The sequence below is a fragment of the Lipophrys pholis genome (genome assembly GCF_963383615.2).
Source record: "Lipophrys pholis genome assembly, chromosome: 13".
NCBI classification, from domain to species: domain Eukaryota; kingdom Metazoa; phylum Chordata; class Actinopteri; order Blenniiformes; family Blenniidae; genus Lipophrys; species Lipophrys pholis.
Window position 1 is genome coordinate 10,091,083 of NC_137632.1, and position 24,541 is coordinate 10,115,623.

General features: G+C 40.8%; 1 protein-coding gene across 1 annotated transcript; it reads right to left on the bottom strand.

The window, feature by feature from the left end:
* Positions 1-1,678: 1,678 nt before the first annotated feature.
* gpr156 (G protein-coupled receptor 156) lies at positions 1,679-17,041 on the bottom strand. Its single transcript, XM_080478002.1, has 10 exons — positions 16,786-17,041; positions 13,286-13,438; positions 8,480-8,607; positions 8,239-8,374; positions 8,043-8,153; positions 6,368-6,493; positions 5,929-6,024; positions 5,320-5,556; positions 4,457-4,615; positions 1,679-3,774 (listed from the first exon to the last, which is right to left on the bottom strand). The coding sequence occupies exons 2-10, from the start codon at positions 13,424-13,426 to the stop codon at positions 2,455-2,457; spliced, it is 2,454 nt and encodes an 817-aa protein (XP_080334128.1). The 5' UTR covers positions 13,427-13,438; positions 16,786-17,041; the 3' UTR covers positions 1,679-2,454.
* Between the last annotated feature and the right edge of the window lie 7,500 nt (positions 17,042-24,541).

Genomic DNA, 24,541 nt, shown 5'->3' on the forward strand with positions numbered 1-24,541 from the left:
CAAATGTGGGTTGAGTGATGTCATATTAGCTTCTGGGAGCTCTCGAAACATTATATTCTTCATGTATATAGAATGCATTACCGAGGATGTTATGTGATTTCTTTAATCCTCAGTTTGCCTTTGCTCGGCTTCAACCAAATGGTGGTCTTGTATTTGAACTTGGCTGGAACGTCTTTCCTCTTTCACAGTGATAGGTGAGCCAGTAGCTTATCTTTTGTGTGGTTTATTTATACTTTCTCATCCTCTGTATCAAAGGGAATTCCTCCCAGGCTGTTCTTCAATGGTTCATATGCAGAATAAAGAGCACCGGCATCTCAAATGCAGGCAGCTGAGCGAAAGTAATACAAGACACTGTTTTGCCGTCCGAGCAACACCTCCCCCGGCAAACACACATTTTCCCATTAAAGGAAGACATACAGAGCGAGAGAGAGCGAGAGAGAGAGAGAGAGAGAGAGAGAGAGAGAGAGAGAGGAGAGGAGATAGTGTACAAGAGTTACAGTCAAAGAATGGTAAGTATATAAAAAGGATGTAAAAACATGAGTATGGATGGAGCGTTTGTTGGTGTTGAAACAATATCATGACTCAGTCTTATGAACCTTTTGGTCACATTTAAAGTCACTTTGTAGAGGATGGCTGATGTTTTGTTCAGTGTTGATATATTATCATTTGTTAAACAGTCATGAATGAAATACAGAATTAGACTTGATGCACACAGAATCAGGGGGAGATCATCAACTGAGCAGAGTTTACAGCAGCTTAACCTTCAGGCTTTACAACGAGGTTAAGACAGTTATTTTGGGGGACAATATCCTGACCGAAATGATTTGTGCTTTCATGATAAGAACAATTAATAGCTAAAACATTAAAGTGCTTTACAGTGGCTTCTGTATATTTCATTATAACGGTCTTACAAATGGGTCTTATGTTTAAATGAAAGCTTTAATGATGGTTTGACTACATGTACTCTGGGGCAGAGAATTAATGCAGCATAGAAATACTGATTCATTAACAATGATTGCATGAAATGTGAGAATGTGGCTTAACAAAGGCTCATTTTTCGTACGTGGCCTATTAGCAGGGTTAATCCAGGGCTGCATAAAGCCCATGATTTACACACTTGCCATTTGATTGCTCTTGCTGTGGCGGTGAGAGGAAGTAAAAAAAAAAAAACCTCCTGAACGAGTGATGCGAAGTTTCTTCTGCACAGATAAACACTTCATGTTGTGGAGTAGCAACACTGACAAGTAACTCAATTAGAAGTTAGTTTTTGAAAATCTAATGCAGTTATATTAGGAGTTATTGCAACTTGTGGAAATAACCGGTAACTTTTGAATCTCATTCAATTAACCTCTGAATGTGCACACATTTACATTATATTGTTGGTGCTGTGACACTAGTTAGCGAGACGTCTGTGAGAAGATAATCTTCAACATGGTGGTTAGCAATTCTTAACTTAATTAAAGATGTACTTAGAGTGACAGAAAGAAACAGCACTTAAAGGTAAGCTAAGTTTTAGAGCTGCAGAGCTGTCAATCCTGTGAACAAAGACCACAAATTTTATTTTATTTTTTTCACTTTTTGATGCTGTCAGACGGACGGGTAGAGTTCCTTCAGTAAACATGACTAAAGTGACCAGTAACAGATCTGCTCCCCGTTAAAGAAAGCAGCTTGTCAGCTTGGTGAGCAAGTTGAACAGGCCTCCAGACTCCAGATTTATTGCACTACACTTAAATGGGGAGAAGTGATACACTCTTACACAAGCAGTTACATTGCATGGTTGCAGTAGTGCCAGTTTGCTGAACCGAATGGACTCAACATGATGAAAAAAACGTGGACCTGTGTTGTTGTCACTGTAGTTCAGCTCATAATTGAACATTCTAAGAAATTAACATTCAAAGGAATGTTATTAAAATGGAACACATGAAAAAAAAAAAAAAAAAAAAAAAAATTCTGTAAAACAAATCATGAACAAATAAATATGAAAATAAATACAGCATTTGCACAATATATAACACAGAGGACTTTCTATCAACATGTGAAAATGTATTTTGATTCTCAGGTTTTAAATGTTTGTTTTTTTTCTAAATTAATTTAGTTTGACTGGGTTTTGAATGACAAAGTCCGTCATCCAAAAATAGAAATGTAAAAATAATTACATTAATACAATTGAAAAGGGGGGGAAAAAACAACACTATTTGCTTTTGAGAGAAAAAGTTCTTTCCCAAATAAGAAAAAAAAACGTCTCTGCCTCAGAATACAAAATTCAACAATATGGCTCTCATTCCTGTTGAAAGCTACAAATTATCTCTCATTCAAGAAGTACATTAGCTTCATATACAGTACAAGGGTTTTTGTGTCTGCTTCACCAGCAAAGTCAATCTTGTACAACGTTTCTCCAAACATAAATACAAGAGGTTGAAACGGATAATTAGGTAAAGTGCTTTAATTGTGAGTTCATACAAAGGTGGGTTTGAGGTCTTCTTTGAATACCACAGGGCGTGAGGGGCGGTAGAGGCCGGTGTAGTCGTCGTAGTCGCTGTCGGAGGAGTCTGAGGAGCTGTCGGAGCACATGAGCGAGCCTCGCTGCAGACATGAGTCACAGTACGGGCGGTGGTAGTAGCAATAATCTGTTGAGCTGCTCGAGTCCGAGTCCCAGTACCCACAGGAGTCCCTCATGTGTTTACGCTGCCGGCCATTGTCACCGCTCACTTCCACATCTGGCGAGGCCATGCGGTGTTGTTCTGCACATTGTAAGACTGAACATTTGTGAGACCTTGAAATGCATCCTTGACATTTTCCGCTTGTTTCCAACTTGTTTTCCGAATCCTCCTCCGCCGTTACCGCATGAAGGTCGCTGCTGTGAAGCGTATCAACTGAAGCGGGACCCTCCGGGTGCTTTCCGGGAATTTGATGTTCGCAGGTGTTTCTTGTCTGTCCACACCTGGAAATGTCTGACCCTGCATAGAAGCATGGAGGTGCCAAACCCCTTCTGGGGGAGTGAAAGGGCGGCCGGCGCTTCCTCATTGCGTAGGGCGAGATGCTGGGGTAAAGGAAGAGATCGGGGGCAGGGGGGGAACAGGGCGTCCGCAGGGTGAGAGGAGAGAGCGTGGAGGGCTTCAGCTGAGAAGATGCTCTGGACGCCTGACCGGGAGATCGAAGGGCGGTCTCTGTGACTGCATCCACACTCAGCCCCTGGAGGATCTCCTGCAGCTGTTGGCTGCTAATAAAGCCAGAGGGTGGGGCGGTTGGTTCAAGTTGAAATGTTAGGCCAGCGTGAGCGCTGAATACTTCCACCTTTTCACAGGACTGTAGAGAAGTGACAAACTGAACGGTCTCCTCTGCTGTCCGCGCTAACCCAGGAAAAGGAGGGGACGTGGGCTCTGTCGTGTCTCTGTCGGGAGAACCGGTGGTGGATGCACCTGTCTGGGTTTCACTCACTTGGAGAACATTGAGCAGAGGGGAGGAAACCGAGGCCGAAAAGTCAGGAGCCGGCTCGGGAGACAGTGCAGCAGCAGGTATAGAAGCAGGAGTAGAAGGCAGGTAAGGTGAAAGTTGAGCGGGTGAAAGTCTGAAGACTGGGTCTCTCAGAGAGACAGAAGAAGAAGAGGGTCTTTCAGACTGGAGCTCTGTGGTCTGCGTCAATGAGGAGTTAAAGTTAGTGGTGGAGGAATCCATGTCCTGGGCGTCAGGGGGGTGGCTCGCTGACATGAGTCGTAATAGTTTCTCCTTGGCGTTGTTCACCTGCTCCTGCAGACTATCGATTACTGCGTTTTTCTGAAAAAGTAGTGGAAAACAACAGAATGAATATTTTTTTAACAGAAATGCCACATGAAGGATTTACCTGAAAGAGGAATTTGCATATATTATAGTCTTTTTAATTCGCGTTAAAAGAAATTGAGAGGAAGCTGGGAAGATATTGTTGAGCATGTTTTTAGTATGTAAATGCTAGATTGGTTTCACTAAGATTTTCCTGCTTCAGCAGCCTGAGTTTACACTGTCAATCACATTTACTCATGCGTGCACGCACACACGGAAACAGCTGTCAGATAAGGTAAACAACCACCGTTGGCAGCATTCAGTGTCTTGCCCAAGGACACTCTGACACAATAAACTTTGGATTGGAAGATGACCCACTTTACCAACTGAGCCTCCTGTTTCTACTCTATATTGTGCTTTTATGTATGCATAGTTCCCATCATCTTATATTGAACTTGTGTTTCTCTGTCTGCTCGGATATTTGTATATTTTAGCATGAAAACTGCAGCAAGTAGTTTTGGTTTGCTTGGTTGGCAGAAGTAATCTGCACCACATTAAAAGTACCCAGGACAGCCAATTAATCAACACATCATAAAAAGTCAAATATAACGCAAAACACCATGATATTATTCTAGTTTTATACCTAGTTAAACAAAATTGTGAAATATGAAAAAAGAATTGCGAAAAATGCAGGTAGTACCTCATTAAGGAGTTTTTTCATGGAGCTGTTCTCCCCCAGCAGGTAGCAGATCTCATCCTGGCTGTAGACAGACGGCTGGCTCTTACTTGGGCTGCTGAAGTACTTGGCCATCTGACTGGGGTTGTTCTGATCATGTTCAAACTGCCGCCACTGGGTCAGCTGGGGGGATAATTCAGACGAATGAGTTAATCAATGTGTCACAGTAACTCTGAGCGGTGGTTCTGCTTTACATTATAATCCTGGACTTAATGTTATCAGCACCGTTTGACATCGGAATCTAACCAGGTGTGCTGTAGTGCATTGCTCATTGTTCAAATATTTCCCTCCTGTTCCGCCGGAGATACATCCCTGCGTTATAACATAAACCCGCGGCCAGACTCTTAAAAGAGTCATAAACCTGTTTGCAACAGCCTACGTAGTCTTGACTCATAGACGCCCTCTGTGTGAGTCACACTGTGCTGATAGACATGGAAAACCTAACGGAAACTTCAAGCGCAAGCATCACAATCACTCATAGAAATGAAGTGCCTTTTTTTTTTTTTTAAACAAAGGAAGTCATACACAGCTGTCATTCTGCCATTCAGTCTGTTGCATGTCTCACTACCTGTCTGATTAATCCTCACAGATCCAGACATTGTATCCTACTATTGCATGACTGAAACTTCACAGATGTTTTCTCACCCGAAGATGCAAACAAACACAATCACAAGGAATTACATGTTTGAAGTGTTTGCCCAACGAATGAAAATCCCATGCAGTTTGTCCACATCTACAAGCTACTAACGTTTTATATTTAATAAAATAATAAATATTGTACTCTTTATGAATTTTGTCTGTGTGCCTTGTCGTGTCTGTTTCCCAACCTGAGGCACAAACAGCATGCAGTTGGTAGCGAGTGTACAGATGAAGATGGCTCCCGCTACCGTGCTGTACACCAAGTTGGGCCAAGCCTGCAGGAAGATGGACACAGGAATGGCCACGGCGGAGGAGAAGATGACCAGGGTGACGGCTGTGATGATGGCGGGAGACTGGTTGACGGGAGGATGGCTGACATTGCTGGTCAGTCCAGCCAGATAGACACCATAGAGGAGGAGACCACCCTGAAAAGGCCCATGGGGTAAAGCAAAGAGGTTAGTATATTAATATTGAAAGCAACACATTTAAAAGTTGACCTAATGATGATAAGGGTTTTTTTTTAAATTTCCTTTCAATAAATGATCAAAAGACTTAAAGGCTTTTTTTTTTTCCAAGTTTCGTAGCACAAACGATTAAAATGATTCATTGAAGTACATTACCATCAGTTTTTCAGTTTGTATCTTGGGCATGCAGGATGACTAACTTGCAGGTTAGTACATCAAGTTAACACATGAGTAACTAATTATTAAATATACTGTTCATTTAAAGTAAAAAACTGAAAACAGCAATTTAGTTCCTAATTGTATTTGAAAGTAGATTGAATAAAGAGGACTTACCTTCTGGAAAAGGATGAGAATAACCCACAGGTTTGAGTATAGAGAAGAGCACGTGTCCATCTGAGACAGAGAATACGAAATGTCCCGCTCCATCTTCTACAACAAAAAACACAAATATCAGTGAGTTGACACTTAATATAATTTTGCGTAATGTAGTTCTGGCCATATGGAAAACTGTGACTAAAACAGTCAAACCACATTTAAGATCCTTATTTCAATTGTACAGAGTAAGAATAGGCATACTCTACACGTATCATATATGGAAAGATACAAATTGTAGTACATGTGCATTTCAAAATACAATATATGCATTTTAAATTACTTTCAATGTTAAGGCTGGAGGATGAGTGATTAAAAAACGGGTGAACAACTAGTACTCACATTTCGTCCTCACATTATTCTGCAATCAAAATGTCAAAAGACTGTCAGGATATTCTACCTCGACAACAGCGCCAACAGACCGCGAACACCTGATGGGATCCGTGAAGTTCCAGGCAGTGAGAATCAGCATGTCCACCAGGATCAACAGCGCCACCATGCCCATCAGCTGGATGTCTCGAATGATCTGAGGCAGAAAGTGAAGTCACCAATCCAATCAAAAACAGACTTTTTCCCTCCCACACAAAATCTCCTTCCATATGTTAAAACTGGTTATACGTATGTGATTCTCCCAGACAAAACACCATGGAAGGATAATTAATATGAAAACAGTACGGAAAGCACCAAAATATAATGAAAAATTTTTCATTGTTTCATTGTGTAAAATGTGTTTTGAACGGCATTAAAATATAAATTAAACATATAGAGAAAAGGTGAATACGCTCTCATCTTTGCCATATCTTGTCGTGTGCTGAGTTTGATAAAGACATAACCACTTCTTTTTACCCCTATTAAATAATGTCTGCCTTTGCTTTAAAATATATAATTTTATTAGTTATAGTTTATAAGTTATATTACATTTAAGTGTAGGGCATTTTTGGTTATGTGTTACAGACTACATTGAAAACGGAAGTACGACCTTAGTGTGGCAATAGTTAACCTGCAATCACAGCAACTAAAGTAATTACTGATGGAATTTGCATTTACAGCTAACTGCGTGTCATTAAAAGAAAAACCTGGAGACACTGGAGCGTCCTGAATTTTTTGGCCTGAGTTATACTTAAATGGTACTGCCTGAACAAGTACGTAAGAAACCTCACTGTGATAGGATGAGAACCGTCAGCTGAAACAAAGTTTCAGAGGCGTCGAGATGTTTATATTTATAAAAATGGAGCTATGGATGCAAGATTGCATACCTGAATAGCTGAATGAGAACATCGCTCCCAATGATGATCATAAAGAAGAGTTTTTAAGGGGGGAAATAAGCATAAACTACAATGTGGTAACTTTGTTCTAGTAACTTTGCACAGGATTGTTCTTATTCTTTGCACAGTGTTAAATGCATCCTTCAAGATGCAGTGTATTAGGTTTTATGATATTAGTCATTTTGCCTTAATTTTTGTGCTTTCATGCTTCCAATTTCTAGATTGTTGCCATCGGGTATGTTGTAATGTTAAAATAATGCAGTGAAATACATCCATTGTCCCATTTGATTATTGAAATATTAGAAAAATGCAGAGCATGAATGCGGTGCATGGAATCATAACTTATCACAGTTCAGTTTGCCATATGTATATTGCAAATGTTGATACTGTGATGACCATATCTTTGTGAAAACACTGTGCAGCCCTAAGTAATACTACTTTCATGCATTGGGTGGCAGTAATGAGTCGCCTTTTCCAAACTTGAATTTTAATTGTTGCAAAGAGCTTCTTACTCAAGCCCGAATCTGTAAGTGCTGCTGCTTCTTTTTGTTTGGCTTCATGCAGTAAAACCAGCCGAGTGACTTAATCCACCAATCTGTGGTACAAAGTGTAATTACTGTTCCAGTTAGCTGGGCGACTTCAGTCGAGTTTTCTTCAGGAAAGCCATAATGTCTGTTTGTTTTAAACAAATAAAATCTGACATACTGTACCTTTAAGTGACCATCGAACTAAAACCAAAACGCTGCACAAGTTGCTGATCTCTGCATGTGAATCAAAGATTCAACTACAAGAAGAGTAAAGCCTCCATACCACTCTTTTATCAGGCACTCGCTGGGTGAATACTCTGTACAGTCGCCATGTCTTTCCCAAAATTGGCCCAAACACCAAGGTGCTGCCCACACAGAGCATCCAAATCTGAGCCTGCAGTGAAGAGTAAAGTCTTATTTGTTTGCGAGTTGAAATGCGGATGCTTTAATAAAGAGCTGAAGGTGCCACTGATGCTCACTTGTGTCACAGCTGTCGATGTTCCACCTTGAGAGCGAGTCCGTTCATCAACAGCAAAGAGGAAGCCGCTGCCGTACGTGAGGACACTTCCCATGAGAGTCAAGATATTTAGGTTGGGGCTGGACATCTTCACTATCCTGATTATAAGACACACACAAACACACACACAATCACACACTCAAACACACACACAGTGAATTCTGCCGTGTATTTGATTGAATGTGCTTCCGTCTGCTCTCTACCTGTTGTTCTTGAAGCGCAGGGTGAAGAGGAGGAAGCAGAACGCCAGCAGGATGCCAGAGGAGAGGAGCGCCCACACCACCGCCGTCAGCACTGGGGAGAGGGAGCGCCTTGGGAGCTCCTCTGCCATCTACACATGAAAGGTGTGTGAAAATGTCAAGTGAAACGTGTCAGATGCACCTCATACGTGTGCATAACACCGCCGATGTGATTTATGTTTAAATACAAAAAAGCACAACCCACAATTCACTTCAGCAAAACAAAATTTTATTCAGACAAAAGCAACAAAACATTCACACCTTTATGACTGTATTCTAAAGAAAACTAATTAAGACATGAGTAAGTTCCAACTATACGTGTAGGAGACAGTAATCAAATGTTTTAAATGTCTATATGATGGGCATGAGGACAAGAGGTTCTGAGTTGACCCCGCCATGATTGCGACGGGGGTTAAAGTAGGGGAAGAGTCTTCCATTGAAAGAGTATCCAGTGAAGGTGTAGATGTGAGAATGAGAGTCTGAGTTATAAAAGGAAACCTGTCCACACTCCAGATCCGCATACACCCCGACTCTCTGAGGCTTCTCGACCAGCGGCACACAGATCGGTGGACTGCCGAGTGCCCAGTAGCTTCCATCTCTCCTCATTCCCAGGGTCCAGAAGCCTTTTTCGGGGTTTAGCATGCTGCCTCCTTTTCTGTTGACAGATTCCAGTCCGACTCCGATGTCCCACTCAGTTTTCCCTTTCACCTGGACATCGAAGTAAAACTTTCCAGTGGAGAAGCCCTCCTTCCCCATAACACTGACGCCAGGGTAAAACCTTTCTGGGTTGTCAGGGAGGGTCAGGGCTACATCACCATGATGGACTTGTTTATTACTTTCTGACAGCACCAGTTTGGGATGAGCCGTATTGGGATCAAAAGTCACATCCACAGAGTACCGCTGAGCCCTCTCAAACTCCGCCTCGCAAAGCCTCTTCGCCTCGGCTGTCGCCGTCTCCTCCAGCTGGCAGGCGACTCTTCTGACTGCTCTCCTCATCGTGCCCACGTGTTCAACACTCTCTGCACAGATGTCAGACCAGTCTTTGACGGTTGGCATCACGGAGAGAGCCAGCAGACGCCGGAGAAGGTAAAGATCATCTCTAGTGTGAGACAGCTGCTTTAGCTCATCGATGGTGTGGCCGAGCTGATCGACCTCCTCTTCCAGCTCCGCTATGAGTCTGCTGGCCTTTTTTTCAAATTGCCTCTGCTTGGCACTGAGCACATCAGCCACTTCCGTTTGGCCTCTCTGGACAACTTGGAGCAAATTGTTGAAGACTTCCAAGTTCTCTTCTAACTCTCTTTCTGTGTTTCTTTTGCTGAGCTCAACAGTTTGATTGATTGCACAGACTTTCTGCAGCCGGCTGTGGATCCTGTCTTCCACTTCTGCACTGATGCTCCCAATCTCGGCCCTCTTTTCTCGACTCTCCGCCTCTATGTGAATAGTGTGATGAGCCTTGTGATCGCTCTTGATGCAGGTCTGGCACACAAACATCTGGTCAGTCTTACAGAACAGAGCCAGAAGCTTCTCGTGCTTCTTACATACTCTGTCTTGCATGTTCATCATGGGACTTATCAGGCGGTGCTTCTTGAAGGTGCCCAGAACAACATGGGGTTCTAAGTGGGTCTCACAAAACGAAGCCAAACAGTCCAAGCAAGATTTAAGAGCCTTGCTTTTCTTCCCCACACACACGTCACATGAAGCATCTCCTTGATGGGCTGCCGATCGGTCAGGAGTGTCAGGTTCATCTTTCTTTTCCATCAGCTCCTTAAACTGAGAAACCACCTCTGATATGAAGGCATTCACTTTGAGGTCAGGCTTCTTGTACAGTTTGTGCTTACATACTGGACACTGCAGCAGATAAGCGGTCTGCCAGTATTTGTGAATGCATTCCCGACAAAAGTTGTGCCCACAAGGGGTGGAGACTGGTTGGTTGAACAAATCCAGGCAGATGGGGCAAAGAAGCTGCTCCTTGGATAGCATAGCGCCAGCAGTCGCCATATCTGGGAAAAACATTCAGAGAGAAAAACAAGTGGGGTTTTGATTGAATCTCAGCTCCTTGCATTTTTGTCTTACTGCTATACTATAGCTCATAGAAATACTTGTGCCCAGCTAATAGTCAACATCCACAAATAGTAACACGGTGTTACATTTCATCAAAGGGTATTTGAGGTAATCTGTTTTCACGCCATCCAAGTTCAACAAACAATACTAAAGAGGTTCAGCGACGACAAAAACTGAAACAGCACATTAAAACATTTTCCGGCCATTTAAAAACAACAACATTATCATAACAAAGCAAAGAGAGCAGAGCTCACAAGTCTAAATCTCCTCGGGTGAAGTTTTCAATTTTAGGCATAAAATTAGAATAATAAAGCATGAGATAAATCAGGGAGATAACTTACCTCGTTCATGTGCCGGTTGCTTGTGTTCCTTGACACTGTGTCCCTTCTAGTCTGCTTTGTGTTTGGACTTTCTCGTGTCCTCCTCACTGGGTTGGTCGCTGCTCGCCCTTCTCTTAAAGGCACCGCAGACCGGACGCTACTAAACATAGCTGCAGTTGTCCATCCCCATTACTATTCTGGACTGTCAATATTTCCCTGCAGTTGCAAGTGCAAATCTACAAAATCTCTCCGAGATATTAGGCTGATATGAGTGTAGGCTGGCCCCTCCCCCCTGGCGGAAGCAAGATAGAATTTTTTTTTTCTTATATTAAATATGCTAATACTGAGCTCCAGAGTGGCCATAGAGAAACAAAATAACACTTGGGAACCACATAATAAGTCGTTACCTCAAGTTATTAACTTGAGGTAACTGCGTCATAATGCAATACAAGACCAGGAAGTGAAGAAAGTGTGGAAAAATGACAAAAAAAAAACTGCTTCTAAATGCTATATTTGATGCAGCTGACTTTGTGTAACAGCACAGGTGCACTGCAGCACTACAGTCTAATTAGAGCCACCAGCTCCTCGATCGTCACAGTGTAACGCGAGGGAACGACATCAATTGATTTGTGGCCACGAATTAAATGATGCTGTTCCCTCATTTGAGGGAGTGACTTATTATCTTGTTCCCTCACAATATTGTTTTTTTTTTTCCCTCTATGGCCACTCATGGGCATAGGTATTCATATTAATAAACTGTAATACTGATGAAACTTGTTTCTGTCAACAAACTAACAATGAACTGTCTTCATGAAAGAGGGGGATTTCTTGATCTCGCTCTCAAGTAGTGTGTTTGTGAGCAGCAGCTTGGGGCGACGTGAAAGCTGGGTTAGTAGCGATCCCACCAATGACTGATTAACACCAGAGTGACTGACAAAATATTGATAAAACTGATCAAATGAAACCAATCAGCATAATTTCATGTCTGAAACGTGGGGCGCCTTTATAACCGCCCTGAGCTCAGTGACTGGCTTAAAGTTAGTTCTGGTTTGTTCTTGCATGTTTCTACGAGACGTTGAGATGAAGACAACAAGCGGTGATTTTCTAATTATCAGTCTAATTTACCCTTTGAAAGGAGAAATTTGGCTGAAAAGCTGCAGGTCAGGTTCAACTTTCTCCAGAATAATTATTTCAAAATGCACACAAACAGAAACGTGTTCAGATTTTTGCAAATGTGTCCAGGTTTGTCATTGTTTATAAATGTTTAGATATGATCATATTTATCAATTAAATGACACAGTTTATTGTGCAATTCATTTTTGGAGGTCTCTTACAGCGTTCTAAAATGCTTTGAAAGATGGGTTGATGTGTTGTTTGAAAATATACTTAATTTACCTCTTGTTTTCCCTAAACTCAGACTAACTGTCATTTCCAGTAAACCAGCCCCAAAACACATTCATTTTCTAAAAGGGACTAATCAAGCATCTGCTTGTATTTGTTTACAAGTATGTTAATAAAATAGTCTTTATGAGTGCTCTCTATTCACAAGCTGTTTAAAAGAACTATAATGTTTTATCACTCTCTATCTAAAAAAGGCAAGATTGTAGTAATGTGGTTTATAAACGCACTGTATTTAAATTAGATTAACATGAGTTGAAATCGAATAATAACGAAGAGCCCCACATAAGAAATTTATCACCAGCCGCCACTGGCTGGTATGAAGTACTGTATGTGGTGAGATGAATTAGAAGTTAGGAAGTATACAAACTTACTCAAACAATTAAAACATATAAAAAATAAGTAACTTTGAAAGCATTTCATATGTCCAAATGATCTTGTTAAACAATGTAAGCAATGATTGATGGGATAACTTTCTTACCAGCAGAATAAAAAATAGTGACAATATTCATTGCAGCCATTTTCTAATTATGGATTTTGCAGGATTAGTTTTAACAATACTACGGGAAAGAATACTGTTGTAGACTGCAGTGATGGAAAAAAAAAAACATGTGCATGTCAGTACTGTGTACCACTGTCCTTTGTGTGTACATATACACTGAATAAATGTATACAGAGGTGCCCATGATATTTATATACCAGACGTAAAATGTGCATGGGATTTGAATACTTTCCCTTATATGTACACGTCTATTAGCAGACACACTCATGTAGCTGCCATACCTTTTAGACTGGTGACTGTTCACTGTCCTGTTCATTTGTTTTCATTATATTTACCTCATTATCAATTCTATAATACGTATATAATTTACGGATTTTTTTTTTTTTTTTCGAACTCCAATTGAAAACACTCACTGTCTGATTTCTCCACAAACTGTATCCTGTCTTTTCATTGCCACTGATGTGGGTGAGAGAGAGAGACAGCGCTTACCGTACTGAGACCACATAGTCTCTGCAGAATGTCGAGGCCTTCCTGCCTGTTGACTCCCGACTGGATGAAGCAAAGTGGGGAATCACACTGGGAGCTGCAGTTCAGCTCAGGCTTCATGATTGGCCCCCGTCTGTCCACCATCACACACACATCCTGTGCAGCAATGAAACAACAAGCAACATGACAATTTGAATATCAAATAAACTCTTCTCAGTAAACTGACTTGCATCCCTTAAGAAGAATGAACAGGTGCACTTCACATAGCTAAATAATATGTAGACATACTTTAATCCAAAACAGCTTGAAACCAAAAGTCAGCTTATGTGAGTGCCTACTCCTATCTGCAGTTGTAGGACTTTTGGCCACCACAGTGTGGTGCTCTGACAGAAAGCTCTGAGGACTACTGATGATCACATTGGAGGGATTTTGCACTGCACTCAGAACAGACCATCAGTGGAAGAACTTTCAGTCAGAAGCACAAATAAGCTGCACATACACTAGGGTAAAAAGAAAAATACAATAAAAATAAGATGAGAATGAAGGTATTTGAAACACAAGATATATTCTTTATCAAAAAACAATAAAATGAGTCCCTCGAGTAGTCATCCTCACTACTGGAGGGACAAATTGTGACTAAGCCCAGCTACCATAAGTACAGATGAGAGTCATACAGAACTTGCTGCATGACTCTAAATGTGACTTATCAAAGTAAATTGCATGCCAGGTAGGTTTTCCAACATAAAATGAATTTAAAAATATCTTATGGTGCAAAAGTGGTTTCCTCTTCAGAGTACATGTGGAACTAATATTATTACATATTAATTCATATTGATTTATGGATTTATGTGAATTTGACTCAAATAATTGTAAAGAATATGGCTGCATGGCTCCACGGCCCCCATGCTGCCCGGACTTGTATTAAAATCAGTTTCTTGGTACAGGCATGGGCAGCCAGGGTACTATTGCATATCTGCATCCCCCCATCATCACAAATGTGAAACATGTTAATCTGGATCATGCTCTATTGTAATGTACATCTCGATGCACACAGAGAGAGAGACAAACTAAAAGGAGATGGAAAGAAATGTTGCACTGAAACATTCCAAAGGTCTCATTTAATTTACAAAGTTCCACATCAATCCGCAATCAGCCCAGGTTATGAAAGGCATCTGAGACTGAAGAGGTAAACTTTATCACCAAACAACAGTTTGTCACTCTTGCCAGAGGCATTTTTATGAGGCTACCCTGTGTTGCACTGACATGTTTGAGGTTTAATTATGCAGCATGGGATCGCCTGATACTGTGAGCTGTATAGACTGAGACTCCGATCACTGTAATCGCTGCAGTGACTCAGCAACGTGTTGTTGAGGAAATGGAAGACCTCTTGTATTGATAGAATCTGGTAGACAGGTGACTGTTGACTGGAAGCGTTGTTCAGTATTTTGTCATCGTCTGAAGAATGACTAAAATGACCAGAGACACTGCAGAAAACGCGGAAATCCATCAACACAGTGAATGCATGAACCAATAAAGGTCTTAGAAGAAAACATGATGCAGAAATTCACCCAAAGCAGTATAAAAGGTTTAACATGTCGAACTATTAGGTGAAACTCACACTGACCCAATTCAGAGAAATTAATGGTGTTAACAGAACAATGAAGCCCTCTGGGCAACATATCTGGGAAATGTCTGCAGTTCCTGTTCGTGTTCTTTCGTCACTTTCCAAGTTTAGATCGCAGTCCTGCTTCTTCCCGCAGGAAAAGCCGACAGAGAGAGGCATTTCCGCCAGTTTTTCAAACTCCTGCCTCTGTATGTCTCTGTTCAGGAACACACCCGCCACCCTGCAGAGGTCGGCAAAGGTCGACCAACATTCAGCTGCAGGGGTCAGTTTGTAAGCAGCCAAAACAAGGCTCGACTCCAAGCTGAGTTAGGGTTTATGGACATGTTTTGACAGTTCAAAATAGTCACGAGGAGTGTCTTTTGAAGTCTTCAAGGCTGAACCGCAAGTAATACCTGAGCTACCTGTGGCCTTAGAAGTCAAGCTTATATCTGGGCCGGGCTTAACATGCCGGCAGCTTCGCTTTCACTTGTTCACTTCCCTTTATGCCTCCTTACTTCAATCTATTGGCCCCTTGGGAATATTTTACTATTTCTAACAGGCCAAAGGCAGAAATAGCCTGTCCCTTAAAGCTCCTAACAGAAACGGAATAAAGTCCATTCATTGTCCTGTCAGTCAGTGTATCTTAAAAAAAATCGGAGTTGCAAAATTGAAACATTCCTTTTCCGTTAGTAATCCATTTAGAAGTTTATTCCTTAAGCTGCCTTAGAATGCAATTACTGGCACTGCAATCCCACCTCAAGCTGGGCGCACACCATATGAGAGCACATGGTGCACTTTGCAGCCTGGTTCAGATTAATCAACAATATTTATTCAAATTCAATCTATTTTTTATTAAAAAAAAATTTCGTGAATGTACAGTGAATGTGGACCTTGCATCAATCCAAAACCATGACACAATTTCTCTGAAATTCACCACAGGTGCACATAACTATTTGTCATCAGATCATTTATTATAATGACTTTATTTGATAGCGTCTGCATTTTACCGTTTCTTCAATATTCGGTTTGTAGTTTTGACAGTCCAAAGTTAAATGTTGTTAAACACTCAGATTGGTGTTGTTTGAATGCCATTTGTAGAAGTACAAAAAAAAGTAATGAAATGCACTGCTGACTACTCTATTTTAAAACTTTTAATGACCCCTTTATTCCTTTTCCTTGGTCCTTTATGCATCTTTTACTTCCAGCCAACGCACAAGTGCAGCTGATTGTAAAAAAAAAATGGAGAGAGAAAAAAGGAAACTGTGATACCATGCTTGTACTTGTGCACATCACACATAAAACTACTGCAGCAGAAACTGTAAACTTTAAAAGATAAACTCAATGCATCGAATTATATTGGGTACTTTTGGTACACATTTTATTGCAGGATAGATAGTTAAAAGCATCTAAGATGTGGTAACAGGGTTGTAAAACATGCAACAAAAATAAAGGGAGAACTGTACTAAATTTAGAGGACTTTTTTTTTTAAAGGTACAAATAGTAAAAAAACAAAAGTGAAACCAAATTACTTAAGTTAAAATAGCATTTAATAAAGGGTTCAAACGTAAACTTGATGTTGTTGAGTTCAATGAGTGTTACTCAAATGGTTAAAGGTTATTTAAACAAATCATAGGAATATAGGAAACCAATGACAGCAGCTCTGACTAATACGGACTTGTTACTGGCTAAATACCATTTAAATACAATTATTACTGCAACATGACGTAGCCTTGCGTTCAAATCCAGATTGTTTGTTAACACATGCTCACTCCTACATGCATCAGAGAATCTGCCTTGTCGTTATAAATTACAATTACAACCCGCTTGGGAGTGGTAGGTAGAAGGTGGGAACTCGGGAGAATGAGAGGAAATTATTATAAAGAAGTTTAAGGAGGCAAACCTCGGTCTTCAAAGCGCCCGCAGGTTCCCATCGCCGCGTCCCGCGTTAGACTCCATCGCGCAACGCTCCGAAAAGTTGGATTAAACACTGAGAATAAGGTAAAAGGTGGCTCATGGCCTGACATCGCTACATGATTTCCATGGCTTCCTCCTTGTAATGGGTTTCCATGACTTAATCTCGCCGTCAAAGTGTCAGTCCGGCAGGATAGTGTCACTCAGGAAAAGTTCAGCCGACTACTGGAGCTCAATTTGTGCGTAAAGACGCACTGGGAGGAGACATCTGCACGCTCTCTCTCTCTCTCTCTCTCTCTCTCTCTCTCTCTCTCTCTCTCTCTCTCTCTCTCTCTCTCTCTCTCTCTCTCTCTCTCTCTCTCTCTCTCTCTCTCTCTCTCTCCTCATTATAGTGATGTAACAACCCCTTGCGGCGCCCAGTGAAAGATATTTTTACGAGCTGGGGGTACCAAGAGGTCACCATTGTCATCTCACTTTAATATTTAGTTCAGAATTTGTCTTTGTAATTTCCCACTTAATTTCCCACAATCAACATCAATACCAGGGCAGACGTTTCCTTTTCAACATCTGACACATCTCATACTCTTAGAAAGCTAATCAGCATAATCACAGGCAGCTTGAATGAAGCAAAACGGCAAACTTAGTATTTTACCATTGTCATATAAAAACAAACTGGGTAATGCACATACAAACATGTGAAACCAAGTCTATTAGCTGAATAACACACACTGTCCATGCAGTGGATTTGCCCTAATGAGTACTGACTATTGAGTGCTTGTACCATCATGCAAAAATACTGGGAAGTGTTATGGTGATGGTTAATATCCACTATGGTTTATATCATTTGAAATCGTTTGGGTTTTTATGACTGTATCTGCTTTTACCACATTCGAAAAGGAGGTGCAAATTGCTAACCCTAACCAACCCTCGGTAGAGATGCTGCTGTTAGTGTGGTGAGAGCTATTTCCTCAATTGGTTCTCGATGACTTAAATTTGCAGATTTTATGATAAAAATCTTTTCTGTGTTGTACCGCTTAAGTCTCTCTTTTCTGAATCTTTGTGGTTCTGCTTTTTCCCATGTTTCCCGTGTCAATCAAAAAATCATCTCCAATGTTGTGTTGGTCATCATTTTTGTTGTTTTTACAAATTCACAATTATTTGTTTACATCCTCCACCAATAGGTCCAACTCCATGGTGTCGTTCCATTTTATGCTTTTGGGGGCTCAGCTTTTAACATAAGTAATAATAATAATAATAATAATAATAATAATAATAATAATAATAATAATAATAATAATAATAATAATAATAATAATAATAATAAGCATAATTAAATAAGTAGGAAAAACACTGTTGGTCATTTATTTATGCTGCCTGTTAAACAAAGCAAGCTAATCAAGAATGTAAGAGGCATTATAGTACCAATATTATTCAGGGAAAAAGTTCGATATAGCCATAGTAATATTAATTCTTTATTAACGAGCATTGGTGTCTACGGGGATGTGGTGGTATTTGTGTGCTGCTGAATCAACGCATGAGTACCTGGTCCAGCGTTATGACACGGCAGATTGTTTTGATGCAGCATTAGTGTCACTTCTTTTTCTGCCATATTTCTGTGGATTGTTAGTAGTAGCAGCTTGTGGCCGCAGACTCATCGCAGTGACATGTTGGTTGTGACATTTCCAACACTGTCAGAAGATTTAGACCAGGCTGTCATGTGGTTGTATAACCGGAGCAAGTGCCATCTGCAAACCCCTCTGACTGGATGACCTAAGACCACAGATTTAAAGACGTAATCAATTAAATCACTACAAATGGCAAAATTCACACAGTTTGCTGCTGCCTTAATCTTTCGATAATTTAGTTTTCTTGCAGTGAATACACGGAAATGTCCCAAAGGTTAAATGTAGGACATAATAAGGTGTCATTATGAAATTATGTTCAGGTTGACATCACTGTGAACCAATGGGAATACGGGATGCCCCTCCCCCTGTGCCACCATGGATGCTCCGCCCCTGGGCCTCGGGGGATTGGGTGGCACATGGGACAGGGCGGCGCGCTCCCAGTCCACAGTGCAAATAAATACACTGTTGTGATGGAAAGACAAACATACATCACCTGTTTTGATCTTCATTAGGAGACATATAGGAGATAGTGTCAAGATATTTGGAGGGTGAAAAGTTCTGCAACACGATAAATCACAACAAAAGACCAAACAAAAAAAAAAGAAAGCTTTCTCTCTGAGCACATCGAGCCAGAAAAAAATGTTTTAGCATTAGTTCCGCCAGCTATAAGAGGCATAAAGCTGTTATTAAGACGTCACAGAGATTTACAGTGTGAGCCTGCACACAGGGTCATTCCTGATGAGGGAGTGCCACCACTACTGGCAGCTGTGGGACGGTGGGGAAATGGAGACACTGAGAGGTTATCACATAGGAAGAATATTTGGATATCCATGCACTCATCAACCCCAACAGGTAATGAGTCACATGCCTCTTCCGCCCCGTATTGTCTTACTTTTCGGTTACATAAAAAGAAAAAAAGGTGATCTGCTGCAGAGTCTGTGGACCTATAAATGAATAAATATAAATGTAAAGCATTATATTTCAAAAAAGAAAAATAACATTGAATAATCAACCAAAACTTTCTTAGTCATTGTGCCTCAGAAGGGAAGGAGGGCCAGGCAGAGTACTTGGAAGAAGTGCTACTTTTTCATCATTCGTCATTATTAATAATGCATGTGATAGGTTTCCGATTTATTCTGCAACAAAGCACAATAACTCCAGCCAATGGTATCAGGAACTAATCTAGAATAAATAGGAGTCTTGGAAAGAATACTTCGGCTGCCACAGAGTATTGATCTTAACAATAGTCTGCAGCAAGTGGATTTATGACTTTCTATCAGGTCATGTGTTTGTTGTTTTCTCCTTCCGTCCTCTAACTTCAACCACGTCAGCAGAAACACTCCTCTGAGTCGGTTTCTTCCTGTTTAAAGGAAGTTTTTCCATTCCACTGGTATCTTGCTCATTTTATATTCACTGTAAAAGTGCCTTGAAATGACTGCACTGATTTTGGCACAAGGTAAATATGACTGAACTGAACATGTTGTTTGCCTGTGATCACATGAGAAGTGCTTTGTTGTTCTGAAAGACGAATCAAGACAACCTTCCTACTGAGCTTCTTCAAAACCAGTCAATGGATTTACACGATGTATTTGATTGTATTGTGTTAAGTGATGGAAATGAACACCTGCATTTTTCAGTGTGATCTTACATTGTAGCATTAAAACATGTTTTATACAGTCCAGCATAGACTCTCAACACGTTATACATCAGGACACCAGGCTATTGCCAGGTGATAATAATATTTATTTTGAAGTTTAACAGCAGTTAAGAAGTAAATAATATTTTGGTATTCACCCAGAAAGCAAATATTCAATAAACACAGTTTATTAGCTTTCTTTTTTAGCTACAACTTAATGGATTACTTAGATCAAGGTCTGAGTCGCACAAATGGTTCGCTCTTGCAGAATATGTGACACAAGCCTTTAAAGGGACTATTTTCACTTGCATGTCAATAGGTTGGACTATGGCTGTGAATGGACATTAATTAGCTTATCGATGTTTTCAGAGCAACACTGTGAAGACACACGCAAAGTTTCAGGCAGATCGCAGCATGTAGAGCAGCGTTACACATCACTTCCTGTTTCATGGCGAATCATCAGTTATTCACTGGAGCGCCATGGCCACGCCTATTTAGATTATACTTACATTTTGATTAATTTTCATCAGAAAGGCCTGTTGTATACACTGGCCAGATTTCAGGCCTTTGGGACTGACCCTATAGGAGGTAAAAGACTTCAGACTTTTTAAATATTTGAAAAATTCTACAAGAGATCAAAAAGTTACAACAGAGCAAGAATGTCTTAAAAAAAATAAAAATAAAAGCCGCACATTTTCATACAGGACTGGGTCCAATTAGTTAGACTGCAGGAGCCAAAGCGAGTCAAAAAATGCAAATAACCCTCAGATTTTTTTGACATATTTATGTGTCCTGATGTGTTTCCTATCCTGACCAGTCTCAACACTGACATCACAAAGTTTGGGGCCATGCTATCTGATAATGTAATTCCTCAAACTTCCTCTTACCAGCAAGAACGAATGACACCTTGTTAGTGGCCCACTGAAGGACTGAAACTCTGTCACCAGCTCTGTTACACCCAAAGCGTGGCAATCACTCTCAGGTTTCCCTTTAAGATCAGGTTCAAATGGTCTGTAATAGCAGCAGGTGGACTGCCGTGATACTCAGATTACTTGGGGCTTGAATATTTCATCCCGAGACATGAGGCTGTTACTCAAAAAGCAGGAGTCAAAGAGGAGAAGAGACGATGAACTGTATGAAACAGGACACGCGTTGTTCTACTAAGGTTACCGGGGATCAATTGTAGCATTAAAATGTTATAATTACCAAATACAGGTGTCAGTAACAGGCCTTTTTCTTTTTTTCTTTTCCTGGACTGCCATGTTGTTTGTGACATGTAGCGGGTGGAAGTCCACCTAACAAAACACATAACAAGCAAAGCTTTCAAGCCGGTGACAGGCTGTTTCCTGTTGAGCCACTGACCAGCCTTGCTGCCGTTTCCTGACAGGGAAGCATCTGTAGTTGTGATCGAACATCTGACCATATCGCCGGCGAGTCCCAGCACTCCGCAGGCCTGTGCGGATGAAACAGCATTGCTCTGCCAGAGTGAGGCATCGCAGGGCCTTTGCCAGCCTGCGCCGTCCCTGTTAGAGCCCGGACGCTCCCCTGTGGCATGCCCGGGTTTGCCCAATAATATACCCAGAGACAAATCCCTCTCTGGAACGCTTCAGCTCCTCCTGCACGGTTTCTATGGACCTGGATTAGCAGCAGTGGAGTTAAGCTCCCAAGCAAGTTTTAGTCATGGTGTCTCTAATGGCACGCGGTAATTACAACGATAAGTGAAGGGGAAAAAAACACCGAAATACACTCAATCATTACAGTTTTAGTGTGTTTGTCTGCTAATAGAAAACCAGCAGCTTGGAAACTGACGACCCCCCCCCCCCTCCAGCGTCAGCCAATGCCAACCTGAGAGTGAGCTGCAACACAGGCAACACAGGCTGGCAAAGCAGAAAGAAGCATTAATTCTTTCGACAATCCTTATCTCGCTTTGATTTCTTTCCCAACTTAATCATTTCACCAGGTCGTGACCGCGAAGACATATTTCAAGAATATGGTGTAACAGTTTATTAAAAACTCTTAAGTACAACTTAAGGGCTGTAACGTTTAAAACACTTTTGTCTAAGCTCAAGGACCACTGCAGGGCTGCCGGGTGTAAGATACAAAACCAGACCAACACGGAATTCAAAATAAACCATTTACCAGTGAATTGTATTTACAAAATAACACAATAATTATTCAGTGTAACAGTTTTAAAAGCTTTGTATTTCACCTCCAGCAACACAAGTGTCCGTCTGTTTGATGTAACCTCTGCATTGCCAATACAAATTAATCAATAGAGCAGAAAACCTGTTCATTATGTGTTTATCTCATTGCTCATTCCCTTCCTCTGTATATCGTGTTACAGACTCAGCACGAGACACATCAAACGTTTTCCAATGTTACACTAATAACATAGGAAACATCAACACATCATCAGGTACGGAACAAGTAAATTGCATTACACATTACTATAATTAAGTAGGGCTCTGTGGTACTTGGATTTATTTCTGAGTATGTTATTTTACTAATTCTTAAGTAGAGGATCACAAGTTTCTGGTGAGCATGACCACAAATTTGTATCTTTTGATCCCGACTTCATAGGCTTCTAATTTTATTATTCCATGTATAATTTTTTTTATATGCTTTATTGTTTGTCTGTTTCAAATGTAGGCATGTTAAACACATACACCGAAGACCTGCCAGTTGGAATCCAAATAAATGTGGTTAGAAAGTAACTGATACTTTGAGTAGTTTATGCGAAAAATACCTCAGTGATATAATGGCTAAAACTACATTTGTTATCAGAAACAATTTTAGTGAATCTGAAAACATACAGTTAGATTAAAGGCATTAATCACAACAACTAGAGTGAAATGGGTCTTTTTTTTTTTTCATCAGTGGGTGATTGTTTCTTCTTTCTCCCTCCACCACCTCGCTCTGAAGCTTCAACCAAAATTTCTCCCTGAAGGATTAGAAGTGGAAAAGACTGGGCTTGATTGTTGTCATGGTGTCCACCGTGTGTGGATGTCGCATGTAAAGGATCAACACGGTGTGAATTTGAAACGAGTCATGTGCGAGGTCTGGCATGCATGTTAAGGCTCACTGCCTGTACTGTGAAGGCCGGTGTGCCACTGACTGAGGGCGATAAGAAGATTAAAGTACCCCAACTCGCCCGGATGTTAAAGTAGCTTGCTCTTTGATCACCTGGAGAGCTGTATGTACTCTTACTGTAAACATCAACACAACTCTGCTTCAGGAATACAGCAAACAAAACCATTGGGGATGATGATAATCACCAGATACACTGGAGATAAGCACAGCATGTGAGCAGTGGGGCCACACACACATTATTACCTCACAGAGTTGTGGATGACTGATACACCTCCTCTCTTTGTCCCACTTCAGCGGTGATCACATGTTCCGAAGCATAAAATGCGTCTTTTATTCCTGCATGAATCCGTTCAGCCTCAGTCCAAGTTGACCGAGCTCCAGGGTGTTGGTGACGGCTGCCGTCTTCATTTGCCCGTCACAACTCTTCAGAGTTAATCATGACTTGCATCTCAGGTTGCGTTTGTGACAGCATAGATAGACAGTACGTGTGTGTGTGTTTGTGTGTGTGCATGTGCACACAAACCCGTAACACAACTCCATGTAATATACTGAAGTGTGTCCCGGGTGCCTGCTGTTGGCATCGAGGTCTTGTGTGCAAGTGTTGGGTGTAAAAGTGAGGGAGAGACGGGATGCAAAACACAGGAGCCCAGTCAAAAAGGAGGGAAAACTTCTTCTTTTCTTTTCTTTGCCAGCGGGGCTAAAAGAAAGTGTGATGTTGAAAGAAGCTGAAAGGGAACTAAATTATATGGAGGGAAAGTGTCGAAAAGAAAGAGGAGAAAAGTATGTAGTCAGTCGCTCTTGGCAGGTGACGATGTGAAGGATTAGCAGGTTGTGGGAGGCAGAACGCACTCGGCACAGTTTAAAGACGAGGACTGAAGAATGAATACACCTTCATATGCAAATGAAATCTGGACACATTCCAGTTGGAAAACGGACCGATTGTGTAGACACAGACAAAATAAACACTTTAAACTCTTGAACAGATGCAAACATGCAAAAACATCTTGTGTACAAATGGGCTGATTTTGAGTTTCTGGTAAACATGCTTTATATATTTACGTATATATATAACGTATGCTCTCTTTCAAGTTGTTAGATAGAGATATCAGAATGATCAAAAACATGACAATACAAACACAATCTAAAGATATTATAAGCAGTCTTTATTAATATTATTATACACTGTTCCATCTACTTACATTATCTCAGTAGGGAGAAAATACATATAATTATTATACATCAATACAATTTTCTGTTTAAGTGCCAGCTATTCTGCAGGTAATTTGAAATGTAGTGTTTAACATTTCAAAAGCAAAATTTATTATAAAAGCCATACATTTTTGTTAAAAATGTTACTTTTCCCATTAACTGTGGTTTAGCTGACGAGCACTAAA

What these genes read in the sequence shown, in the direction of transcription:
- gpr156 (XM_080478002.1), bottom strand. Translation starts at nt 13,426, where the DNA reads ATGGTGGACAGACGGGGGCCAATCATGAAGCCTGAGCTGAACTGCAGC. An exon ending in CTGTTGGCGCTGTTGTCGAG is followed by an intron (nt 6,025 to 6,367) that starts GTAGAATATCCT and finishes TTTTTGTTGTAG; the next exon opens with AAGATGGAGCGGGACATTTC. An exon ending in TTCTCATCCTTTTCCAGAAG is followed by an intron (nt 5,557 to 5,928) that starts GTAAGTCCTCTT and finishes GGGCCTTTTCAG; the next exon opens with GGTGGTCTCCTCCTCTATGG.